The 18496-nt window shown below is 37.4% G+C and overlaps 1 protein-coding gene across 2 annotated transcripts in view; it reads left to right on the plus strand.

Annotated features, from left to right (window-relative positions):
• The first annotated feature begins 7060 nt into the window (after positions 1-7060).
• The window catches only part of CEP126 (centrosomal protein 126), a 130677-nt gene continuing 119241 nt past the window's right edge, over positions 7061-18496 (plus strand). For both annotated transcript variants that reach the window (XM_043995640.1, XM_043995641.1), the window contains exons 1-2: positions 7061-7250; positions 16355-16474. In XM_043995640.1, the coding sequence (XP_043851575.1) occupies positions 7138-7250; positions 16355-16474 (233 nt within the window). In that variant the 5' untranslated portion in view covers positions 7061-7137. The remainder of the gene's footprint in view (positions 7251-16354; positions 16475-18496) is intronic.

Below are 18496 nucleotides of genomic sequence, written 5' to 3' on the forward strand. Positions count from 1 at the left end.
TGTGTACCTCAGTTGCAGCAAGGCATTTGACATAAGTTCTCATCTTATCCTTAAGGACAAACATGAAAATAGATTTGTATGATAATACAATTATGTAGGTTTTAAATGGATTAAATAACTGGAAGCAAAAAAATAGTGACTAATGTATATTTATTCTGTCATTCAAAACATCAGTTATCCTTCCCAATTCCATGTCATGTCCAAACTTGATAAGTAAGACATCTATGCCTTTATAGAGGCAGCTATGGGGTAATGAATAGAGAGCCATCTAGGAGAAAAAAGTTCAAATATAGTCTTTGACACATACTAGCTTTGTGGCCCTGAACACTTAAGTTACTTAGCTTTTTTCAGTTTTCTAGGACACTCTCTAAGACTATAAGTTGAAGAGAAGGTATCAAGCTGCATTAGTATGACTTTCTTCATCAGGGAGATTCCTATATCAATAATTCTTTCCAGTCACTGATAAAATTATTGAAAAAATAGAACAAAGGATAGGCTTATGGGGAACCCTGATATAAGTACCCTTTTACCTGTGATAAGAAAATGGGATTATTCTTTAAGTGAGTAGAAAAATTGGTCTTTAATTAACTAGGGATTATTAGCAATTGAAATTGAAAATGAAAAGTGCTTAATTTGTATTTGGACTTAATTGTATCATTGTTTATATTTAATAATTAAAGATTAGTTAACCATTTATTTTTTAAAGTAATAAACATTTTTATTTATAGTTTGGGGTTCCAATTTTTATCCCTCTTCTCCCCCTTTCTTGAGACAGTAAACAATTAGATATAGGTTATACATCTATAATTATGGAAAACATTACCATATTAGTCATTTTGTATAAGAAAACTTGAATAAAAGAAAAATGAAAGAAAGTGAAAAATAGCATGATTCAGTCTGTGCTCCATCAACATCAGTTCTTTCTTTGGAGGTGGGTGGTATATTTCATCAATAGTCCTTTGGTATTGTCTTGGATCATTGTATTGTTGAGAATAGTTAAGTCTCTGTGCACAGTGTTCTCTTGGTTCTGCTCACTTTGCTATACATCAACTCATACAAGTCTTTCCAAGCCTTTGTGAAATCATCCTGCTTGTCATTTCTTATATCACAATAACATTCCATCACCATCATATACCACAGCTTGTTTAGCCATTCCTCAATTGATGGTCATTCCCTTGACTTCCAATTCTTAGCCACTACAAAAAGAGCTGCTATAAATATTTTGTACAAATAGGTCTTTTTCTCTTTTGGGGGATGTCTTTGGGATATAAACCTAACAGTGGTATTGCTGGATCAAATGGTATGCACAGTTCTATAGCCCTTTGGGCATAGTTCCAAATTGCTCTCCAGAATGGTTGCATCTTTTCACAACTCCACCAACAGTGGATTAGCATCCCAGCTTTCCCACATCCCCTCCAACATCCAATATTTTCCATTTTTGTTATATTTTCCACTCTAATAAGTGTGTGGTAATACCTTAGAGTTGTTTTAATTCGCATTTCTCTGATCAATAGTGATCTAGAACATTTTTATATGATTATACAAAATTTGATTTCTTTGTCTGAAAACTGCTTGTTTATATCCTTTGACCATTTATCAATTGGGCAATCACTTGTATTTTTATAAATTGGATTCAGTTCTCTATTATTTGAGAAATTAGGCCTTTATCAGAGATATTTATTTCAAAAATATTTCCCCCAGTTTTCTGTTTCCCTTGTAATTTTGATTACATTAGTTTTGCTTGTGCCAATTTTTTTTAATTTTATATAATCAAAATTATCTATTTTACATTTTGTTTTACTCTATCTTCTTTGGTCCTAAATTCTTCCCCTGCCCATAAATATGACATATAAACAATTCTATGCTCTCTTAATTTGCTTATGGTATCATCCTACCCATTTCAACATTATTTTAGTATACAGTATGAGATGTTGGTTTATACCTAGTTTCTGCCATACTGTTTTCCAGTTTTCCCAGCAGTTTTTGTCACATAATGAGTTTTTGCTCCAAAAGCTTGGATCTTTACTATAGTGTAATTTGTACCTATTCTATTCCACTGATCAACCTCTCTATTTCTTAGCCAGCACCAAAATGTTTTGACAATTACTGCTTTATAATACAGTTTGAGATCTGGTACTGCTAGACCACCTTCTTTTGTATTTTTTTTTCATTGATTCCCATAATATCCTTGAACTTTAGTTTTTCCAGATTAATTTTGTTATTATTTTTCTAGATCTATAAAATATTTTGATAGTTGATTGGCATAGCACTAAATAAATTAATTAACTTAGGTTGGATTGTCATTGTTATTATATTGGCTCGGCCAACTCATGAGAATTAATATTTTTCCAGTTGTTTAGATCTGATTTTATTTGTGTGAAAAGTGTTTTGTAGTTCTGGTCATATAGTTCTAGTGTTTGTCTTAGCAGGCAAATTCCCAATAGTTAACCATTTATGCTATTAAGTTAATAGGTCTTTTTCTTAATAGAAAAAGCACATGTAACTAGATTTTCTATTGAATACCAATTTTGCCTTAATTATCTACCTGTAATAAACTAAATTTGCTTATTTATTTAGTTAAGACCACATAAAAATAGCTGCCATAGTGCCTGAAAGAAAATAATTAGCCTCCATCTGGTTGACCTTACATAGCCAAACTGTTCAATGGTTACAAACAGTATACTTTGTGTATTATATATCATGTCAGACTTTTTTTTTTTTACAAAAAGTAGCTCTCTGGAAGAGGGTTGGAGGAAGAACACTGTGTGAAATTTAGGTGCTATAAAAATAAAAGATATCAATTTAAAAATACATTAAAATGTCACACCTAGTTCTTGACCTCAAAGAACTACACTCCTTCCCCGGAAAAAAGGCTATCACAGAAGGAGATGCACATGTTATAATGGAAGGAGCACTGGCTATAGAGTTCCTAGAATCTGAGTGTGAATCCTAATTTTTATATTTTCTTCTTGTATTACCTTGGCAAGTCACTGAACTTTCCTGTCCCTGTTTTTACATATATAAAATGAGAGACTTAGATTAGAGGGCCTTGCAGTTCCCTTGTTGCTCTAGAACTATCATCCTAAACTCCTTTTAATAACCTTTGATTTTATTGACATAAACCTATCGCCTTGAAAAATGATCTCATAACACATATATTTTTATAACTGTTCGTGATCAGTGCTTCCCCCAAGACATAAATTTTTTGCTTTGCTTTTTTTTACTGGACCTGTGATTTCAAAGGTATGGGGAATTCCAGGTGAGGAGGCCCTTAATAAATACATGCTGATTGATCTGACCGACTTGTTTATTGGCTTAACTAGTTGCCTGGAATACTGAGAGGTGGAGCAACTTGCCCAGGGTTATGCTGCCAGTATATAGAATTTGAAACCAAGTCTTCCTGAATCCAAGGCCAGCTTTCTATCCATTATTGCATGTTGCCTCCTACATAATCCTCAATTTCATTTTACTTTGATATCATTCCTTTCTTATTTGTATTTGGATTAGGGCAGCTTCACAAAAAGATTGCAAGGGGTATGGGCAAAATATAGTCATAAAATGTTTTTAGAAGAAAGATGCCATGTGAAAATATCTGTCTCAGATTTTGGTTCTAATCCCAGTTTTTGAGCTTATTCTGTAAAGAAATAGAATATAATTTTAACAATAACTACCACTGCTTGGCACAGGAGGCTTGGGAACACTGGGCCTCTCCCTTCCTACCAAAGGATCTGCTCTCAACACTGGACCCAGTGAGACTCAGTTGAGAGGAGGCTGGTCTCTCAAGAGCATCTTCAGGTTTTTTGTTTGTCTTTGGTTTCATTGTCTCTAGCATTTTATGCCTCAACCTTGGAACCACAGGGAAAATTAAAGCTTAGGTTTAATAAAAGGTGTGTGTTGAGGAATGGGGGAGATAGAAAGGTACTTGATTCAAAATATAAATCCGGTATAGGACAACTATGTATTTTACATACACACAAAAGAAATGCCAAACAGGAAAGATTTACAAGTGCATCTTAACAAAAACAAACACAGCAGAAATAACTTTTACAACTTTTACATTCTCTTAGGAGGTTTAGACTTAAACATCAGAAAATAAAGCAATATGTGGGGCTGACAACATTTCACATTTCACCTCAGCTCTATTCAAATGATTCCCTCTAGGCCAACATCTTCTGGCAAGCCATGCCAAGAGCTAAATTTATTTTCCTGCTTGTGATCCAAGGTGTAAATTTATCCTGCTTCCATTTTCAACAAAAGGACCCAGAAGCTGGCTTCTCAGATTGATAAGGTTGGAAATGAGAATTTCAAGATCACTATTTGGTCACCTATGCTCAGGAAAGCAACTCAAAGCAGGAAAAAAAAAAAAGCAGCCAGTGGCCCAAGGCCCAAGTTCAGCTCTCTTATGAGACTTGCAGACACTATGTTGCTAGGTTAAGGAGAAAAGTGCTGTCCTTCTCCCATTGCTTATAGGAAACTCAGGGGAGAAAACATACATAAATAAGTATATACAAAATAAGCAAGTACCGTATCAAATCCTAGAATTTCAAGATAGCTGGGCAATGACTAAATATTCAAAACCTAGAGCAACACCATCTTCTTTCATAGAAAGACAAAATATGAGAGCTGGAAGAGACCTTGGGGTCATCCAGTCCAAATGAAAGGAATCACCACTGCAACATACCTGAAAGGTGATTGTCTAGACTCTGCTTAAAGACATGGAGAAACTCCAAGAAGGTTCTTAGCCAACACCTCTTAAGGTAGCTAACTCTACTTTTGGATAGCTCTAATTGTTAGAAAGTTTTCTCCCCCTGACTTCAGGCTGAAATTTGCCTTTTTAAAATTTCTGAACATTACTTTTGGTTCTGCCCTCTAGGGCCAAGAAGAACAAATCCATCTCCTCCTCCACAGGTCAGTCCTTCAGATACTTGAGAATAGCTATGGTGTCCCTCCTGAGTCTCTTCTCCACAATGAACACCCTAATTTTTTCTAACTGATCCTCATATGACAATCCTTTTCCATCTATTTTTACACATAATCTTGTACTGTACTCCTTTTCACTCTTTTTCAAAGCATTTCATGTGATGCAGAATAATGACAGCAATAGTAGGAGCAGGGAATGGTAAAAAGAGTCCTGCTATATTGGGCTCCTCACCTTCTGAACTTGTTATTTATCTTTTAAAATTAGGGAATTTAACTAGATGGCCCTAAAGTCCATTCTGCTTTGCTCCAAATCTATGATTTCTCTAAGCTCCCTTCAAGGTTCTAAATACTAAGACCCTTAAGGCAATTAGTTTTTCCCTAGACAGTTAACTTGTTACGTCTACTTTCTATCCCCTTGACATGCATCATACAGGAAGACAGTGTGTTTGTTTACTCTTAGTCCCAGTGATTTCATCTATGTAGAAATTCCCTCTATCAGTGCAGATCAGAACTTTCTGTTACTTATAATCTTATATAGTTACCTGGGAGCACTGAGAGGGTAAGTGTAACTGTTCATGGCTATAAAGCTAGTACCATCAAAGGCAGGACTTCCCAACTAGAAAACTAGCCCTCTATCCACTATACCATGCTGCTGCTGAGTGTTTTATTATTATTTTGTCTTAATTTATACAAGAGTAGATGTGATACTTTAAAAATGCCAGCCTCTTGGAATATTCCACTTAGTCATAGCTTTCTTGGGGGGGGGGGAGTGGAAGGGGGAAAAGAGGTATTTTTTAATAATTTCAACTAGAAGAAAACATTATTCTTTGCTTCAACTCTAAAACTGCGTAGACAGACAAGGACATTTGAATTGTGGCTGAGTAATCTTTATTTGGTCTATGTACTCTGGTTCTAATCTCGGAATTTTTCAGCAAGAAAACTGGCTGAAAATCAGCCAGAACTTCAGTATGTCGTTAAGACGGATCCAACAAATGCCTTCAGATTCCCTGCCTCCCCCCTCCCACCATGTATATAGACTGTTGTAGCTATCAAGCAAGATGGCTCAAAACTCCACTCTTCATTTCTCATATTACTGTTGCCAATTAACTCTGTGACTTTCTCCTGGTGATAGGTGGTCTCAACTTTAAAAACAAAACAAAACAAAACATAACAAAACAAAACATCCCCACTCCGAGACCAAAGGTCTGGGAGAATCGATCGCTGCCGATAACTGGCAGCCTGCCTGAAAGGGCGAAGGCGGAAACCCTGATGACCCAGGGACACTTTAAATAAGGTTATAGGGTGTGGAGATTGGCTAGGCTTTGTAATAAAGGCTGGAGCAAGCCTCAGAACCACAGGTTTGGAGCTGGAAAGGGAATGGTCCGTTTCAGCAAATGTCTGCAAGGGACGAGGCATCTTTCTGAACGGCTGACAACCAGACACCGGCCCCTAGGACAGAATCCGAGGTGTTGGCCATTGTCCCTAGAAGTTCAAACGTTGGTCAAGCTTGTGGCCGAGGGGGGGGGGGGGATAGAAATTGGAGGGTTTTACGACCCCTCCACATCTTTCATCAGGAAGAACCGAGTACTCCTCTAAGCCCAGAGTGGCTCAGCTCCGTCACAGAGGCCTCCCCTCGAGGGCGTTCTCCGTTCTACCCCAAAACTCCCTCGACGCCCCGCTCCCCAGCCCGCGCGAGCCCCGAGAGGCTGAGCCGGCGCCTCCGATTGGCTTCTGCCTCGGTCTCGGCCCCGCCCCCTCTCCCTCCCTACCCCCCGCCGGAGTTCGGCGTCCTCGTTCCCCTACTCCCCTACCCCCTCCTGCCCCGAACCGGGCTCCCCCAGCTCTCGCTCCCTAGTTTCCGTTGCGAGGGTAGCTGCGTCTGTTGGTTGTCAAGATGGCGGCGGCGGCGCAGCTGGCGGGGTTGCTGCTGCTGCCGCTGCCAGGCGGGGTTGCCGCCACCGCTGCTACTGCAGCTGCTGCCATCGCCACAGCCGCTGACACCACGAGCAGAACCGCTGCGCGGGAGCCGGGGCTGGCGCGGCCCACCCTGCTGCACTCGTAATTCGAGGCCTCTGGGATCTAGGGAGTGGGGAAGAGGAGGGAAGGGGAGGGGTGGGGGAGGGGAGGGGAGGGGGGTGAGCAGGAGCTCACCGCGCAGCTGACATGAGGGAATCGTCTCGGGGTCGGCAGAGAGTCGAGGCGGCTCTGTGCTGAGAGATGCTGACAGGCCGGCCTGGGGCCAGGAGCCCAACCCGGGGACCAGGCACTGCTCCTGCCTCCCCGGGCCCCCAATGGAGAAGCAACTTTACCCAAGGGAACAACTTATATCAGTATCCTTCCTTGACAAACAGCTTCTGAAAGGGTGATGGGTGATAATTAGTTCTGTGTTTCTGAATGAATGATGATGGCCATGCCCAGGACCCCACCCCCCACCCCTAGCCCTGCTTTGGATGTCACTAATATCTCTTTTTAGTATTGTTGCCCAGCCTGTCCTTGAAAATAAGGTCTATGCTCGAGTTAGTTTTTATGGAAGATTCTTCCTCCGCCCCGTTACCTTATTCTCAGGTTTTTGTTTGTGTTAATTCTTGTGCATTTGAAATCCTTCAATCTTAGAAGCACACTTCTTGGTGGAGGGTTTTTGGTATCTGTTTCCTTCTGTGTGTCACAGAAGTGACAATCTTTTACTTCTTATAGCTTTCAGCTCTTCCTCAAACTCAGGAGAGAGAAACTGTATAGATAATTAAAGCCTACAGGTAATCCCAGAACCGAATTTTCTTATCAACTTGGCATCTCCTTCCACCCACCAAAATGTGATGAAAAGGTTTCTCCAAAGCTCATTTTCTTATCCCGTGTCCTAAAACTGTTACAGTCATTGATGAAAGGGAGGTGCAAATGACTTGGATAACCCACAAATTGGGTAATTGACCTTAGACAAGTTGAGAATGTAGAGGCATAGGGGGAATGGATGAATTAAAATATACACACACATATACACAAACCGTTTCATTATATGTTTGTTTTATGGTATTGAGGTGGATCGTGGTTTAAAGTATCAACTGATTATTCCATTAAAGGATATTTATGATAAGCCTTTGGATGTTCAAAGGTATAAGTGATCAAAATGCTCTGTGAAGTATGTTTACAATTACCACTTACATTTATTTGTCCCAAATCTGTGACTTCATCTGGTATTCCTGCGGGGAAACACCCTCCTAGGATGCATAGTGACAACTTCCTTGTTACTTATGTTTTAGAAAATTTTCTCAGACTTTGGAGGTTAGCATATGGTCATACAATTAATTTGTCAGAAGCAGGTCTTGAACTCATGTCTTTCTGACCTTAATACTTGCCTGCTATGCATTATTCCATGCTGCTTCTTACTTGTTACATAGTTATTAAAACTTAAAGACTTCAAAGGTTTTATTCTGAGCCTTAGGCAGTTTTAATTGAAAATTATAAGTTTATTACAAGATTCAACTTAGTTGTCACTCATTCACTTAAAATTCAACTGATTCAGTTGGTTCAATTAAAAAATGTAATTGATAAAGTTTGTTTCTGTATATTCCTGCATACTGCCATTTCCTAGGACTCAGAACTGCTATGTAACTGCCCCTTTGTTATGTTCTGTTGGCTTATCTGTGAACTTGAATATATGGGAGGGAGGGGTGGTAAAGTAAAAAGAGCACCAGATTTTTTTGTGGAGGTTCAAATCCCACATCCAGTATTTGCTAACTATATGACCTTTGGGAAGTCAATTAATTTCCCTAGATCTTAGTTTTCTTAAATACAAAACTGAGTTAGTTGAACTAGATGGTCTCTTGAGGTCCCTTCCATCTCAAGATCTATGGTCTTGTGGCAGCTGTACTCCCTTCTTTTAGGGAATCATTTTATGATAGCCATAGCTATACTTTTTTAAGTGTTAAGGTTTACCACTAAAGCCTGCTAGACTTCCTGGATATGATGGATTTCAAAGCATCTCTTAGAATGAGAAGACACCTAAGAGGTGATCTAGTATAAGTCCTATTTGAACAAGAATCCCCTCTACCCCAGAAGACTCCCTCTGATGCATGCCTTCTGCCTGGCTGTCTGGGGAAGACATATACTTTCTCACAAAAGAATGTTTTTAAATGCACAAAATAATATGGATAGGATCACAAGGAAATAATTATGATGATTAATTACTCATCAGAACTTTTTTTAAAAAACTCTACATTAGCAATCAGTGTACTGCACTATGCTGATATTGGGCTGCATCAGCTTATTGGCCATTTTTGTTCTGTTCTTTCTAATCCAAAAATCATTCTCACAATAAATGGAAGCAAAATAAGAATTGAATAGTTCTGCTTTCTCTTCATTGTTCATTACAATGATCCCATCTATTTCAGTACCTTTATAGTAGTTCCTTAAAAGAATATTAAGTAAAAGAGGCAAATTGGTAAGGTGCATTCCTCCTCTTTAATTGGAGTCTGAGTTTCTCTACTTTAGCTCTATCACAGAAATAAATATGAGACTCCACCTATTATGAGACTTGGCAATGCAGTTGGTTGAGCAGGTCAGCAATAGAATTACCATAATTTATTTTTTTTTAATTTTTTTTAGTGAGGCAGTTGGGGTTAAGTGACTTGCCCAAGGTCACACAGCTAGTAAGTGTTAAGCGTCTGAGGCCAGATTTTGAATTCAGGTACTCCTGACTCCAGGGCAGGTGCTCTATCCACTGCACCACCTAGCTGCCCACCATCATTTATTTTAAATTGTAAGCTCCCCAAGGGCAGACACCAGCTACAAGTGTTTTCACCAATTACAAGTGTTTTCCCATACCTCTATTTTTATGTGATCCTTTGAGAGAACCATTTCAATATGAAAGGAGGTCCATTTAAGACTTGAACAGCACCTATGTACATGAAATTTATAATTATTTCATGTGATATTTATATACTTACTATATTTCTGTATTACAAGTATTCTAAAAATAAATGAAAAGGCATTAGTGGGGGCAGCTAGGTGGCGCAGTGGATAAAGCACCGGCTCTGGATTCAGAAGAACCTGAGTTCAAATCCTCAGACACTTGACACTTACTAGCTGCGTGACTCTGGGCAAGTCACTTAAGCCCCATTGCCCCACAAAATAAAACAAACAAAAAAAGGCATTAGTTAATTTGATGACAGTGCAAACATTTCTCCTTTTTCTGACAGTACAAAGTTGCCTCCTTTTCCCTATGTGTATTTGCATGTGTATGTGTATATATGTATATTTAAGTATATGTAACTAAACATAATGTCTGCAAGCATTCAACAGACTTTAAAAAATATTGTTTTTTTCAATTTACATTTATTTTCACTCCCTAAATACCTCTCTCCACTCACCCCAGTCATTAAAAAGGAAAGAAAATGAAAAAAGAAAAAACTCATAAGAAATATACATAATTAAAATAAATTCTACATTGACCATTTAAAAGTGTATGTCTCATTATGCATCTTGAGTCTATCACCTCTCTTCAGGAGGGAGGATAGCATTATTCATCATTGGTCTTTTGGCATCTTAGTTGGTCATTGCATTGATCAGAGCTCTTAAATCTTAAAAAGTGTTTATCTTTACAATGTAGTTGTTATAAATTGTTCTCCTGGTTCTGCTTACTATGTATCAGTTGATATAAGACTTCCAAGGTTTCTCTGAAATCATCTCCATTATGGCTCAGTGATGTTCTATTACATTAATAAAACAATTTATTCAGCAATTTCCCAAGTTATAGACACCATAAATTTCCTCATTGCCACTATAAGAGCTATTTTATTTTTGTATATATGGGTCCTTTTCCTCTTTCCTAGTAGTAGTATGTATTATTCTTATCAAAGGACAAGCACAATTTAGTACCTTTTTGGTTATATTCTAAATTGATATCCAGAATTCCTGGACCAATTATAGTTCTAGTAGCAGTGCATGAATATACCTATTCTCCCCTTCCAATATGTCATTTTCCTTTTGTCAACTTTGCCAATCTGAGATGGAACCTCAGAGTTGCTTTAGCTTTCATTTCTCTAATAATGAGTCAGTTGATGTACTTTTTATGTCTCTTGTAAGCTTAGATGTCTTCCTTTGGAAACAGCTTATTAATATCCTTTGAACACATCAATTGGAAAATGTGTCTTAGTTTTATAAATTTTAATCAGTTACTTATTTGACTTTGAAATGATACATTTATCAGAGAAACTTTCTGCAAAAATGTATTTCCTGGTTAACCGTTTCCCCTCTCTTAGCTGCATGCAATCTATGCCCTCTTTTTAAAAATTTTTTTTCAACTAACAAAACCCCACCTTCTCTCCTTTCCACTTCCCCCTCCCCCAATTAATAAAGAAAGAAAGAAAAAACACTTGTAACAAATATGCATGGCCACCAAGGTGGCACAGTGGTCTGGAGTCAGGAAGACCTGAATTCAAACATGGCCTCAGACATTTACTAGCTCTGTGACTCTCGGGGAGTCACTTAACCACTGTCTGACTCAGTTTCCTCATCTGTAAGATGAGCTGGAGAAGAAAATGGCAAACTGCTTTAGTATCTTTGTCAAGAAAACCCCAAATGGGGTCATGAAGAGTTGTACATAACTAAAATGACTGAACAAAAAACAAATATGTATAGTCAAAGCAATGGCCATGTCCAAAAAGGTATATGTCTTATTTTACATCCTGAGTCCATCACCATTCTCTCAGGAGGAGGGTAGTATGTTTTATCCCAAGTCTTTGGACCAGTTCAGGTGAAAGTAAGAATTAGGCGTTACCCTCGACCTCATTCATTCTTACTTATTTGTATAGTCTTCTACTTGCACTCTGATTACATGAGATCATTTTCCCCATCCTTTCTCTCTCCTTCACCCCCAGTGTATATTCCTTTCCCCCTGCCTTTCCTTTTCTTCTTTTTAAGATAATCAAAACATTAAAAAAAAAAACCATTCCCAGGCCCTATTTTATTATACTCCTTTCTATGACCCCTGATGATGATAGTTTACTGAGGAGGCTCATGTATCATCTTCCCACATTAGAATATAAATAGCTCGTCCTTTTTTAATCCCTTATAACTGTTTGCTCATATTTCCTTTTTATGATACTCTTGACTCCTATGTTTGTTTGTTAGCTTTTCCACTCAGCTCTGGTCTTTTTATCAGGATTGGTTGGAAGTTCTCTATTTCATTAAAGATCCATTTTTCCCTTTTGGAATTATACTGTTTTGCTGGGTGAGTTATTCTTGGTTGTAAGTCTATATCCTTTCCTTTCTTTGTATATCATATTCCAATGTCTCCACTCATTTATGCTGGTGGCTACTAAATGGTGAGTGACCTTGACTGTAGCTTTTTAGTACTTGATTTCTTGCCTTCCAGTTTCTTGCAGTATTTTTTTCTTGACCTGGAAGCTCAGCATTTTGACTGTAATGGTCCTAGTAATTTTCATTTTTGAGTTTCTTTCCGAAGGTGATCAGTAGATTCTCTTTTCACTTTGCCCTATGATTCTTAGAAATCTAGGCAGTTTTCTTTTATCATTTCTTGAAATACTGTCTAAGCTGTTTTGTTGGTCTTAGCTTTCAGGTAGTCCAATTATTTTAACATTTTTTTCTCTTCATTATCACTTCTAGGTCAGTTATTTTTGTGAAGAGATGCCTTCTGGTTCGGGGGTTTTTTTCAGCCTTTTCAGATGCCTTCTCTTTTTTCAGTCTTTCGACTTTGTTTTAATATTTCTTGTTGTCTTATGGTGGTATTGACTTCTACTTGGGCGATTCTAATTTTCAAGAAGTCTTTTGGTTGAATGAGGTTTGGTACCTCATTTTCCAAACATAATTTTCTTTCCAATTCTTCCTTCAATAGCTCTCATTTTTCATTTTTTTATCTTAGAACTCCCATTTCTTTTCCATTTGTTTCCTCTAGCTCTTTCATTTATGAAAATCATTTTTAAAAAACTCTTGTTTTATCACTTCCAGGGATTCTAGTTGAACTTGTGCCCAAGCTATGTTTTTCTTTGATACTTTGTTTTTTAGATATTTTAGTGTCATTCTCTTTTAGGTTTGGGTTTTGAACCTCCACATTGCCATAATTACTCTTTATGCTCACATTTTTCTTTGCTACTTCATCTAGCCTTATTTGGACTTGGTATTAAAACTGAGGGCTGTGTACTTCTGGAGGGAAATGTTGGGCCATGCTTGGTCTCATTTAGTGTATTCCTGTATCCATATGTTATTTCCTCTGGGTATTGAGTACTGTATTACTCTAGGATCAGGGAAAGAGCTTAGGCTGGGAACCTGCAAGTTTTCAGTGTACCTAAAGTGGTCTGATCCACAACAAAGTCTGAATGTAGTATATGTGGTCTTAACTCTGCAAGTTCCTGACCTTTGTTTGAGTCTAAGCACCACAACTGAAGTCTTGCCCCTCATTAGAGGACTAATAGACACCTTCTGAATTCAGCCAACTCTAGCCATCTGGAAAGCTCTATAGATCCAGAGTGCCAGAACTGCAGACTCCCCTTCAAGCTTCACTTCCTGCCCTAGTTATTCTTCTGTAGGCTTCAGATGGACCTGAGTGCTGAATCAGAGATCCTGTTCCACTCCTAGAACCAGAGTCACAGTCCTGCTGCTTACGTCTGTATTTGCTGTTCTCTCCATTTGCAGTCTAGCGCTTATGAATTCTCCTTGCCCTAAACTACTCCACCTAGATACAGATCCCATCCTCAGTCCACTTTAAATCTGTGACTCAGCACTAGTTTGGTGAGCAGCACAGCTGCCATTGGGTACCTGTATCTACTCCCTACACAAGGTCAGGGACTTTCTCTTGCCATGACACATAGCTGTGCTAGAAGTCTCCACAAGAACCTGGCTGGACCCTTTCCCAAGTGTCTGCAGTCCTCTGTATGTTTCCCAATGCAGACCTGTGTTGGGAAAACTATGAATTTTTTCTTCCCTATCAGGATTCCATCTGGTATAGTTTCTAGATCTGTGTTAAGTAGTTGTGGGGGAGAGCTCTGCTGTGTTATTTCCTTTTGTGATCTTGCCTGTCTCAGGAGCAGGAAACAAACATCATTAAGGGTCTACTATATGCAAGGTGCTGGAGATACAAAACCAACAATGAAACAGTCCCTGCCCTCAAGGAATCAATGTTCTAATGAGGAATACATCATAAAAATAGGTCCAGTGAACACTTAAGTACAGGTTCAGGTGCCCATAATGATTAAGCAAGGGAGCTGCTACTCATTGGAGCAATCTCTAATACATCAGACTCCAACCAATCAATAGACATTAAATGCTTTCTATGTGCCAGTCACTGCCCTTGGTTCTGGGAATACCAATATAAAGGTAAGATAGTCTCAGACCTTGCATAGCTTATACTTCAATTGTGGGTTTACAGTATGTCCACAGACAAGTAAATAAAGGATAGATACATAAAAAATTATACACTGGTGGGTGACACCAAGCAGAAGGAGTCAGGAAAGGCCTCAAGCTGAGACTTGAAGGGAGTTATAAGTTTCAAGAGGTTTGGAACCTCTAAACTTGGTAGATGATGTTCAAGAGTAATTGTGGCCAAAACTTATCACCCCAAAAGCAACTTGAATTTTTCTAATCTGGTCCTGAATTGATGCATATCTAGTCTTTCAGAGCCCATACTCAAAGCCTTTCAATCTTAGAACATGTCACCATCTGTGCTCTACTACCATAGATGTAAATTGCATTGGATGTCATGAAGAGAGTAGTCAAAGGCAAGATCAAGAATTTGTTTCTCTGTATTGTCACCCTTGCTATTCTTGTAGCTCCAATGCCAGTCTCTTCCAGAACATTCTAGTTCAAGAACTCTCAAAACTTAACTACATGCCCCCTCCTCTTCTGGGGCCATGTTGAAAGAATGTATAACTGAAATGTGCTACCACCACTGCTTCTCCATGGCTGGGTCTAGGCACTTGAAGTCTGCCCTTCTGCCACTGCTGCTGTTTTTGGCCTAAGAGGTTCTGCCATTGCCTCTCAGTGGCTGCTATTTCAGGGATTGAGGCAGAGTAGTGATCAGTCACTTGGAGAACAAGATTCTGTGGCAGGGGAAGAGATTATGCTGATGTTCAGATTTTATCCAGAAGGGAACAAAGACCTTTCACCTTTCCTGTGTTTCTGATCTTTGATTTATGTGCTCAGTTCTGTCTATATCTCCCCCTACTTTGCATGTAGTAGGCACTTAATAAAAACCTGTTGAGTGCATTTGTGTGAACATCAGTGGAGAAACAGAAGGGTATTATTGTCATGGGAATATAATACAATTCACATCAACAAAAGTAGTAGATAAATGGAAATCCAGGAATAGATCACAAACTTCTCTCATGGAATCATGATATGGTAGTGATGGGAGACTTCAGGTATCTAAACATCTAGTGGAACACACTCTTGGTCAAAAATAAAACTAAGAGCAATTGAAAAATTGAGTTATTTTAATGATAATTTAATTCTCTAAAAGGTAGAGAATACAGTAAAGATTCAGGATCTGAACTGAACCAAGAAAGAATTAGTTACCTAAATAGAAATGATGGGAGTTTGGGAGAAAACAGACCATTCATTAGAATTTGTGATAGAAGAAAGAGAAGAGTGTCTGATGTGTACACTATATTTCAGGAAAGTAAATTTCAAAGTGTTCAAAGAAAGTAAGATCACATAGTGCAAAATTTTATGGGTGAAATCCATGCAAGATCGATATCCTATGAAACATATAAATATGTATAAATTGAATTAATAATTTTGGAAATGGAATTCATTTTCTATTATCTTATTTTCTATGGTGAAATAATGCATTATTGAATCCTGAAAGCTTCATGAAAGTTTTTATATAAAAAGTAAAACTATTTTATAATTAATGGTAAGTTTTTTAAAATTATATTATCTGAGAACAGATACTTTCTTCAAATCTGCATGTAAACTATCTTCTCAGTTTTCTTGGAACTACTTCTTCATGCAGTTACACCAAACATTGGCTATAACACTAATTATTGTATTTTGGGTGGGGGGCAATGAGGGTTAAGTGACTTGCCCAGGGTCACACAACTAGTGCCAAGTGTCTGAGGTCAGATTTTCAGGCCCTCCTGAATCCAGGGCTGGTGCTTTATCCACTGCACCACCTAGCTGCCCCTGTATATTTTATATATTGGAAATTAGTCTGACTTGTTGACTTTATCCAAAGTAATTGTTATTGAAAATTGTATTCAATACTGTTTGAGTGTTATACAGACCTCATTGACATTATTATATATTGTAGACTCTGTGGTCCATGAATGTAGGAACTTTATCACATTTGAACTTGACATCTCTCCCCAAGCCTGATTTGGTCCTCTTCAAACTCTGTGGGTTTAAGAAATGTTTGTTGAATATCCATTTATCTTTGAGTAAATATTTAAATAAACTACTTTCCTTAATTTAACACTATTACTAGAAATATGAAGATCCATCTGGAAAAAAATTTAGAAGAAGAACGTCAAAAATTACTTCAGGAACAAAGAATATGTCGTAGTCGAGCACGTAAATATTGTATAGAATCAAACAGAAGAAGAAAGTAAGTATCATTTATTCTGAGAGTTTAAAAAGTCTTTGCTGGTTTTACTAGATGACTAAACTTTTTGTTCTTTTTAAAAAAAGGAGGGGGTGGATTTTATTGACCTAAATAATAATATTTCATCTTCCAAATAGAGCATTGGTTTTGTTTTTAGTTTCAGTTTTACTTTACAAACAATAAGGAAGTCATGAATTGTCTTTTGAGTTGTCTGAACTATGTCATGTATAATTTTTACAATAATACTTACCTTCCTACTTTTACAGCATTTTATGATTAAATAATAGTTTACTGTTTAATCTTTTATGTCTGGTTATGTGGCTTGATTCATATTACCCATTGCCTTTGTGTCACCGACATTCAACCATGTAGGAAAACATACTGTTAAGGACTCCCTTGAACTCGTCCTTTTAAGGTGCCATATTTTCCAGGAACACTGAACCTAGAGTATGCAAAAGGCCCTGAACATGTCAAGAACAACCCCCCCACACACCAAGCTGACACAATTTGTTCTCTGCACCCCAACCTGGACTCCCTATGTGTCTTTGTGAGTCGACAAGCACCAGTCAGTTTACACTAGTCTGGGAAACTGTGCACCTGGGACCCTTGTTGATAAGCAGACCATCCTATCTTCATAGTCTATCAGTTCCCAAGGGAAAAGAATGCTGCTTTTGCTATGTTAATTATTCATGATTTCTCCTCCCCTGATACTCCCATTTAGGTGGAAATTTTTATTTCTCCTCTTTGACACTATTTCATAAATATTCAAACTTCTCTTTAAATTATGAGTGCTATACCTTTAGAGTTCCACATACATGTTCATTTCTCTTGTAATAAATCTGTTTGCATTATAATGTCATAGAGTTGTGATACCATTTTTGGTTGACAGTGCACACACTTATGTGTATAGATATAGCTAGAGAACTATGTATGTATACAAAATTTAAAAATAAAGTTTATATGTGTATATATAATTTGAATAATGATGTAAACAGGAAGAGTATATAACAGTTATTTGCAACAAAAATAGAAATCATATATAAATGAATGAAAAACCTAAAATAGATCAATACCTACCTATAAAAAAAGAAAGCAAAGTGACGTACACTCAGGGTTTTTTATTCCTTCCTAGCACTACTTTTTGGGTTGTTTTTTAGGACTAGGTTATTATAGTCCCTTAAAAAAACTGTTGATGTTTTTCTACCTTCTCCAACTTCAATACATGACTAGTAGAACATAGCAATAATATTATTTTGAATCTGATACAAATCTCTCATGGGGAAAATAAAATGATTTGCCTTTTTTCCTCTCTATTGTCTTTTCATATTAATTCTTTTTTCATTAATTATACTTCTTAAATGTCTTTTTATTAGTCCTTTTTCTCTTTGTTTTTGAAGGAAATGGGAGAAGATAGAGCATAGGTATTCCATGTTGTTTGTTATCTTCATAAATTAGAATTAAAGCAATGCACATGCATGTGCACATGCATGCACACACATGCACTCACACACACAAAAACACGAACTGACCCACATCATGGTATAATGGAAAGAGCACTGGATTTTGAAGTCAGATGACTTAGTGATTCAAAGCCCAGCTATACTACTTACTTCCTGCAAAAGTCATTTCCCTTCTTTGCATGTCAGTTTCCTCATTTGTTAAGTGAGGGGACTAGACTAGTTAACCTCTAAGGTCCATTCTTACTCCACATCTGTGATTCTGTGATTTTCTGTTCATATATTTTCAGCTGATTCTGTAAACATCATACACATTAATATAATTATAGTTATTAACATGGTAATTAATAATTTTTACCTTCAAAACTACTTTCTTCCTCAAATTATTAAAGATATGCATGAGAATCCTTCATGAAGGATATTATGAATCCCTGCAAAGAAGAATCTTCTTATAAGTTTCTAATGGATGCAACCTTTTTTTCAAAACTTTTTTATAATTCTAACATAATAAAATGCTACAGGGAACCTTATAAAAATTTTAGAACACCAAGTCAGTGACTGATTTGAT

The sequence above is a fragment of the Dromiciops gliroides genome, chromosome 3, assembly GCF_019393635.1.
Source record: "Dromiciops gliroides isolate mDroGli1 chromosome 3, mDroGli1.pri, whole genome shotgun sequence".
In the NCBI taxonomy this organism is placed as follows: Eukaryota; Metazoa; Chordata; class Mammalia; order Microbiotheria; family Microbiotheriidae; genus Dromiciops; species Dromiciops gliroides.